The 16929-nt window shown below is 43.6% G+C and overlaps 1 protein-coding gene across 3 annotated transcripts in view; it reads left to right on the forward strand.

The window, feature by feature from the left end:
• Positions 1–1030: 1030 nt before the first annotated feature.
• The window catches only part of LOC119386711 (calcitonin gene-related peptide type 1 receptor), a gene marked incomplete at its 5' end in the record, with an annotated part of 52719 nt that continues 36820 nt past the window's right edge, over positions 1031–16929 (forward strand). For all 3 annotated transcript variants that reach the window (XM_049413224.1, XM_049413223.1, XM_049413225.1), the window contains 2 exon segments: positions 1031–1139; positions 8856–8941. In XM_049413224.1, coding sequence (XP_049269181.1) covers positions 1034–1139; positions 8856–8941 — 192 coding nt within the window.

Raw genomic sequence — 16929 nt, forward strand, 5'->3', positions numbered from 1 at the left:
TTGGCACAGCAGGCCGTTTACCTGATTCAACGCATGCTATTTTGACGCATTGGTCTAACTGTCAACGTGGCACACGCTCAGGCGGAGATAGATGAATAGTTGTCTTGTTAGAAACATTCGAATGGTTTTTGCCTTATGCTGTTTCGAGCCACTTATGACGATACTAGAACTCCGAAATGCGTGATTTGTTTGAAAGTTAATCCCAGAAAATATATTCATGATCCTATATGTCTAATGAAGCCCATGGTAAGAGCTTGTCTTGCGTGCAGACGGAGTCGTTCATGATTATACAGTTTAGCCTTCTTCATGTGGTGCAGCGGCCCTTTTGACGCCAGACTTGTTTTGTGCCAGACACCCCCCAAAAATGATACTTTTTGTGCATATAATTCCATCTCCAAAGCTTCCTACCCCCCCCCCGCCCCCGATTGCGTATTTCTGATGCTCATAAAGAAATTCTGTTAAGACAAGATCTTTAGGCGAGGCTTTGGCTATTGCATTTCCTACATGCTTTAAGATACATTTTCAGAGCTAGAACATTTTTGTTGCTGACCAGATGCAATCGGCATATATTTCGCAATAAGGTTTTTTAAAAGGATATAACTCCTATATCGAAAGGGAATATAGGGCGGTATTGATAGATGCTGCAATTTTATAGCCTGGCTGAACGCCATTATCAAGTTCCTTTTTTGAACCATGCATGCCGCACGGCGAATTTTTGACTGGCTTAAAATTGCACATCCGCTTTGTGTGTTCTGACGACCACGAAAGGTGGCCATGCAGTCTCTTGAGTTTGTGGTTCTTGGCGGTTGTATTTAATGTGCAGCCGATGAGTAGCCGTAAGAAACTAAAAGATACGGTGTCCAAGCAGCCCCAGGCATGACATTCCTGGAGTACGCTGTCTGGAAATGCTGGAAGGAGAAATACCTAAAAATACGTAAATAGTGAAATTATTGGAAATACTGAAAGGTGAGCGTAATGCTCAATGGGCACTCACTCTTGTTATTGTTTTTGCCACATTTACCTTTGCAGCCCGATGCGACTGGAGGTTCGATGGCTGGCACTGCTGGCCACCAACCGCTCCGGGAGTGTGGCCCAGGCACCGTGTCCCGGTCTCATGCCTGGAGTTGTAAATTACTCAGGTGAGAAAATGTTTTCATGTTATGCAGCTGGTCGTGCGATGATGTCACTGCTTTGATGCGTTAATCGTACTGGTGTCGCGCAGGTGTATTCGGAATGGTTTTGCTTGTTCAAAGGGAGGTTCTGCAACATACCAAATTTGCATCGTATGCTTGGCACTACATTTCACGTATGTGCATTTTATTTTAAAAGGTAGGTGGGTGTGCCTTGGGCCAACCTAATATGCTCAAAGTTGAACATTTGCAATTTACTAAGAGCATATTTATTTAGTGTCATCTGCTGAAGAGCTACACAGGCGTATCATTAGCACAACCACGAGACCTCCAGACCACACGGTCGAAGAAGATGATTGTTATATACTACAACAATGGCCGAAGGCTGCCCCGGAAATTAGCCAGAAAACGGATCAGATAAAAGATTTGGTTAAATGTGAATCGTTTCTCTATTGAGAAATTTTGGCGTAACCAAAATAAATTTCTAATAACAAGCTACGGAATTAGTAACAAAATCGTACTGATTGAAATCAACATTTTCCAACAGCGGAGCGCCTATGACAATGACCTAACACGGAAGCTTTCAAGAACAGAATGTTTGCAATAGAGAGGTCCAATCTCCTACTACTTTCTGTAGCAAGATCTATTGCCCAATTCTACTATATTGAGTTCTTGAAGAGTATGTCGCATAAACGCGGCAACAAATTTGCCTAATATGGGAAAAAATTCTAAGAAGGGTTTTCGTTGTGACACGTTTCCCGTCAATGATGTGCACGTTTGTCCGGATGCACACATTTTTACCAGATCCAAAACATCTGAAACGCTGTCGGACAATAGCCGATATATTTAGTCTCTTTCATTTAAGCTGATTTTACCGTCTTCACGTATCTATCAAACAAATGGATAAGCTTTCTTTACATTTGAAGCAAGAGCTGTATAAGGTCGGCATTTAGTTGAACGGTATGACAGTTATCATTTTAGAAATGTTCCTGCATAATTGTGTTTTAAACTGAAAGAAGTTCGACCGGTTCCAAAAATCACCCTTTGTTCGTAATTTATGCTCATGATTGCACTGATCTTACTCTATGTTCATGATTGGGCTGTGTTTAATGTTGGAAAATATCATAGCAAAAGGAATGACCTAGAAGCTCGTAGTGCCGCGCCTTTTTGCCTGCGTTCTACTCCTTCTGTGATGTTTTCCAATGCTCAGTTTAGCGCCACACGATCGTAAATTTTCACACTATTCATTTTTTCACAACGAGTATAGATGTCTTTATGTGCCCGCGGGAAATTAATTTTAATTGTGTCAATATAAAAAGTGCGCCTGTCAGAAGATGTTGTACCTCTCTCCAAAGGTTTTTCTCAACGTCATTCTGTCGTCGTAGACGCGCACCATTTTTCGTATCACGTTTAGCCGGCTAGGTGTGGCTCTGACTACTCGAATTTCACTGTCTGATCGTTCCTCCATTGAACTTCGACCAAAATTTGAATATACCATCAAAGCAGCTTGTTAAACCTTTTAGCCCCAGGAGGAATTTTCAGCAAGAACTGTAGATATAATGCCCGGTTCTATTCACGAAACGACTTCTTCCTAAATGTTTGTTGCATTGTCCAGCACCTATCCTAATCATACGCCCATGATGGCTATATCGTGACATATGTTCTTACGAAACATTTTAGCGTGAGAGCGCTTTTGCGAATACGGGCACTGGCGACTTGAGTGCATGCATGTTCACTGAACATGTCTACTATCTCTGCATATCCTGTCGAACCAATACTTCACTAAAGTTTTTCTGCATTTGTTTACTTCGTAACTATTCTACGTAACACCGGAGAATTGAACATGCTTGTTGGTATTCGTTAACTTCGCCCTCTAACTACACTGATAACATCATGTATCTAAGTCGAATATCGTTCACGTTCCAATGTCACTGAAGAAGCTATCTTTCATTACTCGCGTGGATTGATGTGTCTTTGGTTCGTTTATGGGTTTTAACGTTACAAAGCGACTTAGCCTACGAGAGACGCCGTTGTAGAGGGTTCCGGGTAATTTCCATCGCGTGGGGTTCTTTAACGTGCACTGACATTGCACAGCACATAGGCTTCTAGCATTTCGCTTCCATAGAAATGGGACCGGTGCAGCCATCATCGAAACCGCTTTGTTCGGGTCAGCAGCCGAGCAGCTTAACCACTGGGTCACCGCGGCAGGTAAACATAGCTACATATTCATTCGTGGTTTCGTTGATCTGACAGCTTTAATAGGTTCAGATGGCCTAAGTGGTCCTCACGTCGTTGTACGCTGTTGGGCTGCACATAGTAAGGTTTTCGCCATGCCATTTCCAGCATGGAAACGGGCGGGGGGGAGGGGGGGGAGATGTCGCCGACTATTATTGGATGTTGGGTTTCGTCGTTGAGCGTAATTTTCTTTCGTTAGCCTCGTCTTCAATATCGCATAACTACCACCTTTCAAGATGTATCAACAAGTCCACTTCGCCACACTATTCTGGTTGTCTAACCCCCATTTCTTATTCTTTGAGAATACATATTGGTTTTGAAACTCCCAAGAAGTGTACTATGGCATCTCTGTTCCTTCACCTGCGAATCTCTGCTTCGACGTGATTAGCTGGCCTTTCCACAAACCGCACTTGTGTGCCAGCGTTCATCAACGTGGAAACACCGCAGTGGCCACATGCTGCCCGGGGAAAAGTGCCCTCTCCTTTAGCCTTATTACGCTCCTGTTTTTATTTCTAACTGGATTATCTCTAATTATTGAAGAGGGGAATAGAGTACAAATCTTTATATATAATATATCATTTATTACACAATATAACATGTGAATTACTATTCCACAACCTTCTTTCAACCAATGAATTTTAGCCGTAGTCATGATTAACCTAGAGTAGTAAGGATAAGCGAATTTTCTAATCAACTCTTACGCATATTAGCACTTGTTGGCCACATGCTGCAACATTGGAATTTCACTGCTCCAAGATACACTCCTTGCTACGCTGTACTATACAAGGCTATGCCATGTTCTGCTATCGTGCATGGATAGCCGAGTGGTTATGACACTCGCCTTCAGATCGAGGATGCGCGGGTTCGAATACCACCTCGTGAAGAATTTTCTTTCGGCAACAATGTTTGCTTCTTTTTTCTTCATATCTTTCTTTCCGTCTCTCTGTTTCTTCCGTTCTGTTCCCGTTCTCAGGTAGCCGCACAGCGGCATATAACCGTTAGGATGAAGGCTGCAACATTTGGTGATTTGTAAAGTGACAGAACATGAATAGGCTTGCATTGATGAGTTGTATTCTTAGAACACTGACGTCGTTAATCCCACCATCGTAGTTTGAATAATAGAGGAGAAAATCAAAGTCAAAGTCTCATATCTAAAGTTCGCGCCGAAATCTCTGCCCCTGACATCACGGAATTCAAAGTGTATTTTTCGTATTTTGACAGTATTGGCTCAATGAAATTTCCTGAAACGTGGTCTATTAAGTCTACGGCCCCATCAGAGGACAATGCACTTCGATTTTGCTGATTAGGAACTACATAGGACCTCGTAGACACCGTTATAATCTATGACGTCTCGAAGTTTCGTGAGGGAATTTCAAGGTGGCGTCGTCACCCGCATTTTCTTTTCGCGCGTTTTTTCGGTTACCCAGCGTCTTCTCGCGGAAAGCGCGGTGATTTTGGAATTGTGAAAGAGTAATTTACCAATAAGAAAAAATCGCTTTTTTTCTTTAGTGTCATTTTAATAAATTCCAACCATTGACCGTTCTTGGAAAAAATGAATATTTAAAGCAATCATTACGTGTTTCATACGGTTTTAATGTTATATCATGTCGTTGTCTTATCTTACAGCTCGTGGTGGATGGAATTGAATGCGCTTCGACCTTAACATGTCTAATTAATATTTAATAAATACATTTCAAGCGTGAATGACGGTTTCTCGTGGATAGAGGTTGTAAGTTAGCTCTGGGTAAAAGGTCTGTTACTGATGTGCGGCCATAACTACTGTATATAAATCGAACTGCTCTTTTCTGAATCAGTTCAGGTTTATCGATACGAGCGCACGTCGCAAGAAATGCGCTTGAATCGTCATAATATTTCTGAAAAGCCCTCAATAAACAATGTGAGATATAGTTTAGCAGAACGTGTGTATAACCTTTCCCAGGGTTTTCAGAATAAATATCTCACAACGTGGTGTAGCGAGTGAGAATTGCTACTTTTCACAACAAAGCTTCGAAAACGGACCGCTTAGGATTTCTTATTTAGAGTACATGGCTCAAGATTTGGATGCACTAATGGAATAACCGACTAATCAGGGATTATTTACATGTGCTGTCGCTAATAAGTTGTTACAGAAAAACGTCTTCTCTCGACTAAGTGTTCTATAGACGGCACAGCCTCTCACGATCCAGAAATTTCTAAAATGGCCGTAACCCCGCATGTTCCAGCCACATTAAAGCTGCACCGGTCATAGCATGGCTCAATATGTTTTGTGAAGCTTCTCCTACAGTTATTCGACGTCTCATAGCAAGAGTAAGTTCAGTAGGATTAAATATAGGATGAAAGTTGGGGTCAAAACGTTGTGACAGCTTCTCGATGGCGTTTACTGAGAACTGCTTGTACCAATTACCACATTCTACAGCTGCAGCTATTAAACAGATTCTGTCACGTTTCTGGAGTACTTCAGTTTCTATTTGCGCTGTTAAGCCCTCATGTGGGCCCTCCGCTGCAGCAGGAAATTTCGCAACACAAGGCGTAAGTCATAGCAGGGCAATTAGTCCACTTAGCGCTGTCGATGCAGGATGCGCGTGGAAAAATATGCAACAAACTCCCTTCGGGCCACCTCGCTTTCAGAGTAATGTCTTTGACATAAGGTTGCACCGAAAATAGCTCCGCTTCATTTAGCGTCGACAAAGAGCAAACGAGGCGTGCACTGCTGTAGAAATTTAGGGCCCGAGAGAAAATTGCTGGTACTTTTCTGCATTTCTTTACCTTGCCGCTATGCGCAAGAACAACGGCACGAACAGGTCGGCTAAATGTCACTTTTCCTCTTTTAACCGCAGCGTGAACTCTTTTTTCTATAGCCTGCATTAGAATAAGCCACTCCCGTACAGTTTGCGGCGGTGATCAAGGTAGTAACGCAATTTCTGGTGTCATAACTAGTTAGCTTCTTGGCTATGTGAGTCAATGCACAGGGCTTGCAAAAGTGCCTCACGGGAATGCTGAAAAGTAATATTTTTTTCAGTTTTTAGTTTTTTGTTGTGATATATAAACTTCCGGAACGCAAGAACAGCAGAAAAATACTGCAAATTGTCAGAGTCTCCTCAATAATTTATATTAATAATTCTTCTGCATAGTCTTTGATTTAGTTTTCGGCGCTTATACTTATCGTGACGTCATGTTCCCGAAGGTGACACGTGGGAGCAGCACAATGTTGCATTTTGGAGCTCGCTGTGGCTCATTCGATCACCTGTGATGCAGCGACTTCGTGTTAAGACCTATCTGCGAAAGCGCAGCAGACGACTGAGCTCGCCGAAGTGAGTGCCACTTTATGGGAATGCACCGGTAAGGGGCTGCATCGCTCGGACAGCGCCTGCAAAGTTTCATCAAAAGGGCTCCTATCACGCGCGCTGGCGCGTGTCCTATCTCCACAGAGATCAGTTGACAACTCATTATTTCTACGTTCTCTGCTTTCAGCGCTTACTTAGCGTTGAAGTGACAGACAGCACGAAAACCACTTCGCTCGCTAGAGCAGCCGCATTTCATTAAGGCAGCGTTGTGCAGAGTTACACCAGGTTACATGTTAAAGCAGTGAGCTGCAAGCCTTGCTTCGTATAAAATCCCAATTTGTCACTATCGCTCTCAATCCTTCGCCCTTGCGGCGAAACTGACTTTTTTTATAGTGGCTGCCGCGGCCAACATTCAGCCGGTGCTACGTCTCTAAGGTGCGTTATCCTATCCAGGTGCATATTTGTAAAACGCTCGGCGACATTAGTTCCTCGGGCTTTTGACTGTGTCGCCCAAGATGAGTAATTGAGGAAGGTGCCTTACATCTGTTTCACGATGACAAACACAACAGCTGACCATTCGTGCGCTTCTCCCTGACGGCACGTTAGAAGGATTCGACTGCAAACGTTGGTTTACGTTTGCTACACAGTCACTCGCCCCTTTAGGTGGCAGTTGTCAGCCTGTTCCCTCCCTATTTCCTCTGTGTCTTCGTGTTTTCTATGTATTCAAACCAAATAATAATAATAATAATAATAATAATAATAATAATAATAATAATAATAATAATAATAATAATAATAATAATAATAATAATAATAATAATAATAATAATAATATCTTGTGCAGGCTCATAACCTTCACGTTGTCCCGCTTAATCAATTCATTCAAAGTTCTTCCTCTGTTATTATTTCTATAGTGAATGAAGGTAGATTTGAAGTGAACTGTTGTGTTGATGTCGTCTAAATCTCCGCTACGTTGTAGAGCGGCTTTAGCTGTCGCCATTATGTTCAGTAGGTCTAGGCGTGATAACACCCAATCGTGAACCACGGCCTGCATGCTGTATATAGGTGCAAGAATACGCGTGCGATAGTAACACGGAAGGATGATGGCATAACGCACTCTCTTACCGCGCGTGCTATCTTGCAAGTCAGATGAATGATTTATTTATTTATTATTTATTTATTTATTTATTTATTATTTATTTATTTATTTATTTAATTTATTTATTTATTTCGAACATAGAGGAAGGAAGCACCGGGTACGCACAGCCGGCCTTAGTGCCAAACCTTAGGCAGAATTGGGTGTAAAACAACGCAATAATAAATGAAACAACACAAGGATAAGAAATTCCGTTATCCAGCATCCAAATCCTGTGTATTAGGTGATGCAGTATGCGATGGCAGGGGTGGTGAAGAGCGAGGAGGACATAGACGTGTGCGTGGTAACAAGATCAAGCACTCGGTAGTGTAAGGGCAGGGGAGAGGAGCACCTGAGCTCGCGTCACCCGAGCATCATGCTTTTGTCGGAGAGGGAGAAGCAGTGGTTTGAGGTTACAAAAGGCGCCTGTTGCTGCAACCCATAAGGAAAGCACAGCACAGCGTCATGGGTGCGAAGGGGAAGTGAAGCGAAAATAGAAGGTAGCAGGGGCTGTTTTCCACCTCAGTAGTCATACACAAACTCGGGCTTGTCGGTGTATTTCTGTTTCTTGTACAGAAAATACAGTTGGTTCCCCGGCGGACCTGGGAATCGAACAATGTACACGGTAGATTGGAGACACGCGCTCTGCCATTTCACCACCGCTGTTGCCTCTGCGCTACAGTTAGGCCTTCAGTGGCTTAGCGGCCAATGGGTTCCTCCGCTGAGCACGAAATAACGGTTTGGATTAGTTGCAGAGGTGACCGCATTTCTGTCGGGGGAAGCGAAAAAATGAACACCGTGATATTTAGGTGCGTAGTATGGAACCCCAGGGGGTCAAGATTACTCCGAAGACTCCCACTGCACGATGGGCTTCATATTAATAGCGTGGCTTTGTCACATAAAGCCCACAATTCAATTAAGCACTTCCTGTGTGCTCCACGAGGAACGCCACAGGACTTAATGGTCGCTCCTATTTCCAGCAGAGCTTAGCAGGCAGACGGTATAAAAGCTACCTACCAACGGCTTGGAGTTCGAACCAGTTATATTATGATTGTTCTTGCCCTTTCGCAGGTACGGCATTCTACCACTGCCTCGCGGAAGGTTCTTGGAAAGGCCCAGTTGCGCACTACGGCTATTGCACAACTAAAAGGAATCCTGTAAGTCATCTTCACACTACACAGCACAATCCACACAGGTGTCGCTAAAGATACTGGATGATAATGGCTGGAACATTTGAGAACATTTGGTGCACTTTGCTTACAGCAATCTGGAGCTCGTATGTAGCGCTGTGCAATGCAAGGCGAAAAAAACAAGACGACAGGAAAGAGCTTCCTTTCCTGCCCTCTTGTTTTTGTTTTTTTGCCTTGCGTTGCATCATTACCTTTTGCACAGTATAACCCACCAACTAGCCCAACAACCTCTTTTATTATGAAAAATTGAGTACTCAAAGACTAGTGATTTTTCTTAACATGACAGCTCCCACTTATTTCTCTTCGGGATCAAAGATAATGCAAACTAAAATACATAGATAGTATGCTTCAGCAAATGTTTATTTATACGATGGGTCTCAAACTCACCTTAGCTAGCGGGGGCCGCAGTCACGAAAATTTAGTTCCGCAAGGACCAGGACAGTGAAGAAGGCAGGAGTGGGGTGGGGTGGTGGGTGGGGGGCAACTAGCGTTGCTATTCGAAAGAAGACTTTTTCCATATCGCATATACGGCTCATTTCTAAAGCAGACTTGGCGCCAGGATTCCACAGCATATGGATACTGGTTTACAAAATGAATAAAATCTGGATTCTGAAATATAGTTTTCTTTGATGCTTAAATATGAACACATGGGGACCGAAGGTGGTGTCTCACGAAAGACTTTAGACCAGTTATGCCTGTGTAGCTCACGGATGTGCTTATTAAGAAAATAAAAAAAAAGTGGGACGAGCAGTCATGTGCGGGCAAGGCCGCTAGCGAGAGGTCCGCGTGTTTGCGAACTCTGATTTGTAGAGTCAATGGCATCAAAATAGAGAACTATATTCGAATGCGCAGTGCAGTAACGTGGACTATCTTTTTTTAACTTCTTTTAATGTGGAGGAACAACGACGTAAGAGCATGAAACGTGCATGAAAGGCAATGTTTCTTTACCCACTGTAAGAGCGCTACCACATCTTTATTTTACCGTGCTTTAGCGCAGTGGTCGTTATTTTGCGGGGTGGACACGATAAGGTCAGTCATGATGTTCAGCTGCGTAAAGTGTTAGAAATTGGTGAAAAGTTTAAAGAATCAAGGCGTAACCGAGTGAGAATCAATAAGAATGGCCGCATGTTTCCTTTCATATGTAAAAGTATTCTTTGAAGCTTACTTTAAAGTAGGCGAGAAGTGAGGCATAATATTTGGGGCCGTCATGAGAGTTGTGATAAGAAGAAACCAAGTAGACCACCCTGCCTATAACCTGATAACGTTATGATTTGGGAAGCAAAGGAGGAGTAATAGCATTCAGACTCTCTATTTGGGCTCGTTGCTTACGTTTATTACAATAATGTGACACATTGCGTCATTCCGTGGAGGAACACAGGGCAACTGCTCTGCCGTGCGCCGCATACATGTACAAATTTCCTTACCACTGCGGAGTTTGAATGACGTAGAATCCGACATGCACTGAAAGCTTAATATTGAACGAGGGCATTTTGATAACACGACATGACTGCGCAAAGTATCGCCCAGACTGAGCAGCTCGTAGTGAATGAATCACCTTCACTCGTCCGCCCAATCGTAAGGCCTCGACCAGCCGCAGTCAACCAACCGAGAAAATTTTAACAGGAGTAATGTTTAAGGGCAATCCTCACTTAACACTCACTGTGCACTGATCAGTAAATCTTTTGGCCCTGTCTATTCCTCTGGCAAGGGGTATAGCGCCAATATCCCGGCAAGACACTCGCATAATAGTCACGAAAGAAGCTTCGTTTTGGGCTGTACTTCAGCACACCTAAAGTGAGTGGTGTATACGCTATATTTGGCTATAGAAGAGCACATTATTTTTTCTATGAGCGTTCTTTTACCAATAAACTGTTCTCAAACGAAGCATATTTTAACTAAACTTTTTGCTCTTGCCCTAATTTCCATTTCGGAAGTTCGACACCTCAGTCACACGTGCAAATAAAAGCAAAATTATTTTCTTCGCTTTGTCATGCCTCGCACGTGCTGTCTCACTTAGCGCTGTCATTTGGTAAAATCTGTGCCTGCCATCGGATCAGAGCAGTAGTACATTTGGGCGCCCGAGCCCCCCATTCCTGTGCCGACAGCTCTCATACGATTGAATGCAAGACATTTCGAGATTCATCTTATAGGACGACATCTCATATCGCAAGCGGCGTATTAAGGAGACAGGCACCATCGGAAGATTCCTTGCTAAGTCCTTTCACGTCGCGCCGAGCATCGCCTGTCAATATTTGACTAGCAGAAACGCTTCGGGGCTAGCGTCTTCACCGAGTACATCTTCCAATTTTGTGACAGCGAACATGGAATCGATGCTTGAACATCACTTCACAGGGCGGAGCGGTTAGACCATGATAAGACAGAAAAGAGGATGAACGCCGTGAAGATACAGGAGCAAGATCAAACGGCTATGACAGTCTCGCTCGTTCCGCGCTTAGCGAAATTAATGGCGGTAAGGAAGGACTTTCACTTGGTGTCTCTAGCAAGTTCAGGCCATCCTTAAGCAGGTTTATTACGTTCGAAACTGCAGGACGTTTTGAGATAGTGATCACTAAGTACAAATCCAGGCGCCGCTATGTCATCGTCTTTTTGATCGTCTTGATAGCCTTTTTGGGCAAGATTATTCGTGTATACTATCTCGCAAAACTAGCTCCGACGTTTTTTGGACGCCGCGAAGTTGGCACATCGTAATATAATCGACAGCGCAAGGGGTAAACACGGACAGAAAGAAGAGAAGGACACAGCGCTGAACTCACAACTAAATTTATTTTCGAAAAAGAAAGAACATATATACAGATCAATGAGTCACCAAGACCAAGCACGGGTGTAACAACACAAACAAATTAATCATGTCTTGTCTAACAGATACTTGTATTCCTCACCTAGAAGAATGATTGATGGATGACTTATGCACTTGTTGTTGCATCTAATAAAAAAGGGTTCAGCTATTTCACGCGTGCGTTGATCGACATGTCTATATTTGATAGTGCTTTTTTGCATGTGGGTCGCACATCTACATTGGCACAAGACAAGATAGGCTTAAGATTTTAAAGCGCCCATGACCAACATTCTGGCTGGTGCAATTAATAGATATATCTTCATCGTAGGAGAAAAAGAATTTGGCAGATCCTACGCGTTGTGGGTATCGGTTTCATGAGAAGAAGTCAGCGAGTATTTCTATGCTGTATTTTATGGCTTTGAGCCAAGCCTTACGAGGTGGATCGACGTGTTTTTGTAATTGTTGTAGCTGTGTGGACATCGTGGGCTTACCAGGCACGTCGAGAACACTGGCGTTTAAAGGGTAACTTATGGTGCGACGTAACGTGAGCCCTCACATTAGAGTACATACGTAAGTATTATTGAAACTAAGCGCACCTTATGGTGCAATCATGTGAATATGATAGGTAACTTTCGTTAATGTATTCCCCCGGGGTCAAGCAATGCTTCAGTATTGCTTGCTCAATCACAGGAATACAAATGTAATGTTTATTAGACTGCTATAAAAGCGGATCCAACACTGGACCACAGACGTTAATCTGATATGACGCCTGTATCGTAGGAGTACATATGTAGTGTTTATTGCTTTCTTGTAAAATTATATAGCTAGCACCACAACCACAGTTTACGTTGCGCCGACATTACGCCTGCATAGGCTGTTTTTCCAAATCAGTTTATAGACCTGGCGTGGCTCTGTGGTAGAATACCTGATTGCCGCGCAGTATGCTGGGTTCGATTCCTGCTGGGATCCTAATTTTTATTCTTTCCATTCGTCGGGTCAACGCTCCCGATGTCGGTTTTTTTGTAGCGCTCTCGCATTTAAATTACGAATGTCTGTTCTCGCCGTTTCTGGGTAGATATAAACTGTCAGTCACCTGTGGCCCATACCCGTACACCGTGGCCCGTGGTAAGCGGGTATGTGCCACACGTGTCTGGAGGAAAGGGTTTGACAACGTTCGCGACAGGATGTTGACGTTATTCATGTTAGGACACGACCGTCACATTCGTCAAACCCTCTTACCCTTCCATGCCAATTTTCGTCTACAGCAAGTGAAGCAGGCGATTATAAGAGCACCGAGACGTAGGCGGATAGATAGATAGATAGATAGATAGATAGATAGATAGATAGATAGATAGATAGATAGATAGATAGATAGATAGATAGATAGATAGATAGATAGATAGATAGATAGATAGATAGATAGATAGATAGATAGATAGATAGATAGATAGATAGATAGATAGATAGATAGATAGATAGATAGATAGATAGATAGATAGATAGATAGATAGATAGATAGATAGATAGATAGATAGATAGATAGATAGATAGATAGATAGATAGATAGATAGAAACGCTCAAAGTGCTAAAGGTTCCGTAAGAAATGCTTCGCATTTAATGAGGCGTGCACACATGAACACGAGTAAGCAGGGACAACACAAACAAATAGAACACGACACAGCACAAGTGGCAAACAGAGCATACGAACAAACGGCGTATTTCAGCGAAGTCATATACGAGGTCTGTTAGAAAAGTATCCGACCTTTGGTGGAAGAAAAAAAAGACTGGCATAATTGGAGCGTTGGAAACCTAATCCCCCTCAAAGTAGTGCCCTTGGGACTCCACACACTTCTCCCAGCGGTGCTGCCATTGTTGAAAGCATTCTGAGAAGGCCTCTTTCGGAATGGAGTTCAGCTCAGCTGTCGTTGCAGCCATAATGTCCTCCCTTGTCTGAAATCGCTCTCCTTTCAATGTCCTCTTGAGTTTGGGAAACAGCCAGAAGTCGCAGGGGGCCATATCAGGAGAGTAAGGAGCCTGTTGAACTACAGGAGTCTGACGTTTCGCCAAAAAAGTCTGAACCAAGTGTGAGGAATGTGCAGGAGCATTGTCGTGATGGATGCGCCAGTTTCCTGTTGACCACAACTCAGGTCTCTTGCGCCACACAGCATCACGTAGGCGACGGAGGACATCCCTGTAGTACTCTTTGGTGAGTGTTTGACCCTGCGGTGCGTACTCGTGGTGTACCGCACCGCGGGAGTCAAAGAAAGCACTCAGCATCACTTTAACGTTGCTGCGCACTTGGCTGGCCTTCTTTGGTCTTGGTGACGTGGAATGCTTCCACTGTGACGACTGGGATTTGGTTTCCGGGTCGTACCCGTACACCCAAGACTCGTCACCAGTGATAACGGTGTTCATGAAGTTAGGGTCACTGCTTGTGAAATCCAGCATGTCCTGTGAGACTTCAACACGAAGTTGCTTTTGCTCCACCGTGAGCAGCTTCGGCACGAATTTCGCCGCAACTCTCTTCATGGCCAAATCTTCGGTCATAATGAAATGTGCTGAGAAAGTGCTGATGCCCACCTCTTCCGCAATTTCCCGGTTAGTCACACGACGGTCCCGCATCACCACAGCGTTCACTTCGGCAATGACCTGGTCATAGCGGCATGTTGATGGCCGACCGGAGCGTGGCTCGCTCTCCACCGATGTGCGGCCGTCTTTACACTGGTTGTACCACTCCTTAATCTGTGTGCGGCTCATAGTGTCGTCACCGAAAGCCGTCTTGATCTTCCCAATGGTTTCTACTTGGCTGTCGCCCAGTTTCTGGCAAAATTTGATGCAGTAGCACTGCTCCAGTCGCTCCGTCATTTTCCTTGCAATGAAAAACCGATGAGAGCACTGCGCACGACCTCACTCAAACGCTGCGTCCCCCCAGCGACTGACGCTATTGGCAGGCGGGAAAAAATTCACGCATGCGCACGAAGGTTCAAGGTCGGCTGATACAAGCGCGCTTGTTTCAAATCCATCAGGTGCTCGCAAAAAAAATAAGGTCGAATACTTTTCTGACAGACCTCGTACTGGCTAGGGTTGGTCGTATATTTTCAGTACGTCGACGAAAACGCACATGTCACACAAGCGGAGCAAGTTCCGCCACTCATCACCAGTCCACTTAAAACGAAGAAGATAAAACACGGGTAGGAAACAGGTAATAATATCGCGCATGAAACTCCAAGAGCATGCGGCAAGCCAGACAACTCACGTCGCGAAACGGAGAATGCGGCAAAAAGACTGCAAGCACCACGCTGCCCAAATGGAAAACTTCAAGGTACCATACGCTGAATTCAAACGGGACTTTCTACAACAGGCACTTTGGATTTATCTGCAGGTGTGGGATCGGCTATGTTTCGAAATTTTGTCTCCTCTGTGGCTGTGTGCTGCCCAGCTTCACTGGCCATCCAACTTCACGGCTCACAATTCAGTCGTTTCTTTCCTTTGTCTTGAGTATGTGTCTGTACGCCTACTTTTATTCTGCGACAAAACTCTGTCCACTATCTTTAAGGTTTGGAGATTTAAATAATAACATTTAGGGAAATTTTTTTTGAAATGCAACTTTCTGTATATTTGTGAAGAGCTTAGCATACATACCACGTTGCAAAATACCGGCGTCATAACCGAGTCATAACCGTCTAACTGAGTCTACGCTATGTGGCTGAGGCTCTATGGCTCAGATCTCCTAGGTAAATACCAACTATGCTGCTAACTTCACTTCGGGCTAATACGGGGCACGCTGCAACATAATTTTCTCGGTAATGTACATCATACGTATACAGGCACCGAAATGCAATATAGCTCGAGAAGTAGATCCTACGCCTAAACGGGGATCAATTCATAATGGATGTGTTTTTTTTCTCTTTCATTCCCGTAGCTGAAATGTTTTTTTTTTTCTCAACGCGCGCGAAATACTGGAGCGTGGCAGTCACTCAAAAATTGCCCAATATTTCATGCCGAAAACAGAGATAGGGGGATACAATTAATCAGAAAAAAAATAAAACAAAAAAGTCTTCGTTTGGATCAACAAAATGGTGACCTAATTTGTAAATTGGCTTCGTTCGAATGGCTACTCTCGAACTATCGCGACAGTGCGAGACAATAAACATGAGTGCATTGACTTCATATTCCGAGAACAAATGTAAAACTTAACCACATTCTTTATTCATTAGATGCCGTTTGTGACTTCACTTTACGTCGACTTATGAGTCATATAAAAAATAACATGAAAGCCCTTGTAAGGGCAGGGTTATTAGACTGAAACATAGGAACAGGATGAATCCAAGAGACGAGCAGGAATCATTTGGTTGCGTCTAAGAAAGAAACGAGTCCCTCGAAAAAATTCCGCACATTTCGTTCATTGGAAGAGCGTGCTACAAGAGGTTGGAGAAGTACAAATAACTGTTCGCTCGTGAAGCCGCCAACAAGCCGTATACATACACGAGAAATATTCAAAAAAAAAAAAAATTCACCGACGATTACGATACTGCCTAATGCGACTTCTTAGCACAGCTTCGTGTTGGGGCAAGGCCAACTGTGTGAAGCTTTGGCTTTCCGCAATATATCCACTACGCCATAAATCATAATTTTCGCGAAGTAGGACAGCTCTTATTACGCCATTATTCGTCTTTGTGCGGATACGCGATGTACCCGCTGCGCATCTGTAAGGTATTATGTGCACTTTGTTGATGCTGCATGTGAATGATGACGATGGAGATTATGGCTGAGCACTTTGCAGTAGGTGGGAAGCATTAAACCACACACTCGTTGCGCAACCAGCATTGTGTGATAATTGGTTGTTATTAAAGGTGAAGCATTTGTGCCTATCTATCTATCTATCTATCTATCTATCTATCTATCTATCTATCTATCTATCTATCTATCTATCTATCTATCTATCTATCTATCTATCTATCTATCTATCTATCTATCTATCTATCTATCTATCTATCTATCTATCTATCAGCCGCCTACGTCTGGGTGCTCTCATATTCGCCTCCCTTACTTGGTGCAGACAAAAATTGGCATGGGAGGATAAGAGGTCTTGACGAATAGGACTGTCGGGTCATGACATGAATATTGTGAAAATCCTGTCACGTACGTCGTCAAACCC

This window comes from Rhipicephalus sanguineus, chromosome 3, assembly GCF_013339695.2.
Source record: "Rhipicephalus sanguineus isolate Rsan-2018 chromosome 3, BIME_Rsan_1.4, whole genome shotgun sequence".
Lineage (NCBI taxonomy): Eukaryota > Metazoa > Arthropoda > Arachnida > Ixodida > Ixodidae > Rhipicephalus > Rhipicephalus sanguineus.